General features: G+C 53.8%; 1 protein-coding gene across 4 annotated transcripts in view; it reads left to right on the forward strand.

Moving 5' to 3' along the window:
- Gata4 (GATA binding protein 4) overlaps nt 1-3,806 on the forward strand; it is a gene marked incomplete in the record, with an annotated part of 70,950 nt that overhangs the window by 24,906 nt on the left and 42,238 nt on the right. For all 4 annotated transcript variants that reach the window (XM_013514552.1, XM_005373824.2, XM_013514543.1 and 1 more), the window contains 1 exon segment: nt 3,472-3,806. Coding sequence is in view for 2 of the 4 variants with exons in the window: in XM_005373824.2 (XP_005373881.2) it covers nt 3,472-3,806 (335 nt within the window).

A 3,806-nucleotide genomic window follows, 5' to 3' on the forward strand; every position in this document is an offset into this window, starting at 1 on the left:
GAGGCTCCGCCGCCCCGCAGCTCCCGGAGCGCCCGGGGGGGCCCGCCCGCCCGCTCTCCAGGAAGCTCCCGGCCGCAGGTAGGGCTTCTCCCTCCCTCTCCAGGCCCCTCCGCCGGGGTGGTACACGGAGCACCTCTGTCCGCGCGCGATCGCCTGAGAAGGCAGAGGCGGCCACGGAGTGGAAGGGAGACCTCGGTCACTCCCCTCTGCCGAAATTGGCCAAAGACCGCTCACTTTTGACTTTGCATAGCGACTGCTTTCAATCAGAGGGCGATTGGGGCCCAGCGCAGAGGGGTCCTCGAAGAGCGTTTGGATACTCTTCGCGTGCACTCGAACGCAATCCTCCCGGGTGCGCTCAGTCTCCAGCCCTTGTTTGCGCTCCGAGGCGGGGGCCGGGGTGGCGACCGAGGCCCTGTGAAATCAACCTGACCGACTGACCTGGCACAGGCCGCGAGCGGACCCGGGAACAGGGACGTAGACGAAGGGCTGTCGGCCGCAGGCGACCCGGTGGCGCGGGGGGGTCGGGGGGCTGGACGCGGCGAACACCGGGCCTCACGCTCCTCCGGCCAGCCTGGCCTCCAGACTGGTCGGGGGAGCCAAGGCCGCCGCACCAAGCTACTGCCCTCTCCCCGACCCAGGACACCGCACGGTTCGGCCTGGGCCTGAGGGTTGAGACCGCGGCATGGCTGGGAGGCGAACTGCCACCAGGCCGGAGAAAGAGGGCCTCTGGGTCGGCTCGGAGGACCAGGTGGGCAGAAGCCTGGGGCGGCCCGGCCCGCGGCAGCGCAGAGTTGGGCGAGCACCTTGGGATCGTTTCCCGTGCTTTTAGAAAAGAAGGGCACCCTAGGGCAGGTTTCGGCGTTTAGAGAAGGAAAAGTTTCAGCGAGGTGGCTGGGTGATCGCCCACCGATTTCATCTGCTTTTCTCGTCGCTGTCTAGGGCAGGAGTTCGCGGGTGACAGGTTTTTTGCGCGACAGGCCGCCGGCGACGGCGCGAGCAGAGTGAAAAGAGAAGGAATCGTCTATGAAGGGTCTCTGCGAGCTTAGGCGCTTTTAATTCTCCCACTCTTAAAAGCAGATGGAAAAGGGGCTGTTGGAGAAATCGTGAAAGCAGAAAGTATCCGTTTGGGGCCTGCTAACTCGGGGTGAACTGGGGTGAGCGATCAGGAGAAGGAAACGGAGGCTCAGGCCTGGCTTGCATCGGTCTGGGAACCCGCTGGGCTCCCTCTGCTGCAGGCCAGGCCTCGGCTGATAACTGCAGCAAGCTGGAAACTTCGCCAGGGGAGTTTCTTGTCCCTCCCAAAAGGTGTAGAGGGGTATTTCCCCCACCTTCCATTGTCCCAGTAATCCACCTTGGAGGTAATGTATCAGCCATTTGAAAAGGCAGGGAGTGCACTAAATGCAAGTGTTAGGTCTGTAACATTTTCAGCGTTTACATTTTTAAAACTTGCAAGTTAGCACCTGTATGTATCCCGGGAGTTGAATTACTAAATTCTAAATTTTCTTTCTTTCCTGCTGTTATGGGAGAAAAGAAAATTTACAACGTTATCTTTTTAAGCGGCAAGAGTTAAATATTGTAAAAGATACAATGAAATAAGTCAACCACTTGGTTTTAAAATTAAATACTGGATATTTTATTATATTAAGGTAGGCCTACATATTTATTTATTTATTTATTGAAACCCAAAGATTAGTAGGAGCTAATTTATTTTTTGCCTGTATTTTCAAAGGGAAAAGTTGGTGACCCCAGGTCAAATTTTTTTGTATCTGTTCTCTAACCAAGCTTGCTGGAAGGAAATGCCCACTGAACCAAGAGTTTCTTGTATATTTTGAAAGCAAATAAATAGTTACCATGAGACTATACTACAATAGCATTAATTCCATTATTATTACTAGAGCTATTGCAAAATGCAAAAAAGTACTACACGTACATATGATTTCGTTTCCAGAACTTTTACTGTGGTAGGGGTGATTGTTGATTGTGGTACATACCAGGTCTCGGGTGTTTTCTTATGATACATTAGAAATCTGTAATGACAGCCAACTGTTACATGAACTTTCTTTGTGCCCGTTACCACCATCACGTAAGGCCTTGTTGTGAATGCATTCATGTATTTATAATCTTTACTCATAGTTCTTGTAATGACTATGACACAGGTGCCTTTAATATTTGCACTGTGCAGGTGAGGAAAATGAGCACAGGTTAAATGGTTGGTCTAGAGGTATTTATTCTGTGAGTGGCAGAGCCTGGATTTAGTACATGGCTCAGTTATTGTCCTTGCAATGTTCCTGTGACAACAAAAAAGAAAACACTGTCAGGAGCAGCTGCCTCTTCAGGAAGGGAAAAGGTGTGGGGAAGTGGACAGCTTCAAACTCTGGAGCCCTCTGGATACCACCCCCACCCTCTGATTGTACTTTGATCTTAGTCAAGTTTCAAAACTTTCCAAGGCTTCAGTTCCCTCTTTTGTAAAACGAGGAAAGACAACTTTACTCAGTGGGTTTGTAAAGAAAAGGACCTGAGGCACCAGCAGGTATGTTACAAACTAGAGCTCTTCTTTTTCAGAAAAATTCCCTGGGTGTACCAAAACACGGGCTGCTGGGCCGCACACAGGCAAGTGCTAGGAACTGTCCACGAAGTCAACCAGCATGCTGGTTTTGCGTGGGGTGGACCTGCAGCCCCACAGGGAAAAACCTGCCAGTGAATTAGAATGTCTGGGGAGTTCTGTCGAGTGAGGTTGTCCATTCCGCCTTGTTCCTGGTCGGCATATGCAATCTGTAAAATGTCTAAAATATAACAATTCAGGAGAAACATGTAGCTCGTCTCATCTGACACCCACAGGTTACAGGCTATGGAGAATGTGTCTCCCAGTCCTTTTTAGGAGATTGAACAGACACTGTTGCTCATTCCTAAACATTTGGACTCTACCTCAGCTTTTAAAAAATAGGTTACAAACAAAACTTTCGGAGGTAGCTAGTTCTGACAAAGTTTGTCGTCGCCCCCACCCCCACCCACAGTTCTTTCCTGGCCAGGCACGCTTGGGGAAAACTGGGTGAAGAAGAAAAGGCGAGGGAGATTTCTTGGGTCCCAGGCATTCGCTGGAAACCGAAACCCTTGGATTTAGAAAATACTGTAGCAAAAATATGCTTGAAGAATACGGTAAAATTAGTCCTTCCCGGTAAGCACTGGAAAAATAGCTGACCTAGATAGATCACAAGCAATAAGTTCAGGCCCCAGTGCCCGGACCCCAAGTCCCCAGAGCGCCCTCCCCGGGGCAGCCTGACCTCACAGCCGGCGCAAAACAAAGGCCGCGGCTTCCCGAGCAAAGGCGAGGCCTCGAGGCTGGGCCCGAAAGCGGCGATTTCGTTTGCAGTTCGGCAGAAGCAGCAGAAGCAGCAGAAGCTCCCGGCCTGGGGAACGTGGGCCCGGAAAGCTCTGGGATAACCTCTCTCCTTTCTGTCGTTCTTCCCGTAGGAGCGCGGCTGCAGCGAGCGGAAGGAGCCGCCCGGCCCTCGGCCGTGGAGCCAGACCCCCAGGCTTTGCCCGCGCCGCGCTGACCTGGACGCGGCCCGCAGGCCCGTGCACTCGGCCACCTCTCCCCTGCCGCGCCCGTCCACGCCGCCGACCTCCGGGCCGGGCGGAGTCGCCCTCCCGCGCCGCCGGCCGGAACCAGCGGACTCTGCGGGGCTCTCCCGCGTACAGCACAGCCCGGCCTCCGGCCCGCCGCTGGATTGAGGACGCTTGCGTTTCCGAGCGCTGCGGTTTTCCCGCGCGGACTGTGGTCTCCGTGTCCGTGGCAGCCCTCGCCG

The sequence above is a fragment of the Chinchilla lanigera genome, unplaced genomic scaffold (genome assembly GCF_000276665.1).
Source record: "Chinchilla lanigera isolate Chin_1 unplaced genomic scaffold, ChiLan1.0 scaffold00002, whole genome shotgun sequence".
Classification (NCBI taxonomy): domain Eukaryota; kingdom Metazoa; phylum Chordata; class Mammalia; order Rodentia; family Chinchillidae; genus Chinchilla; species Chinchilla lanigera.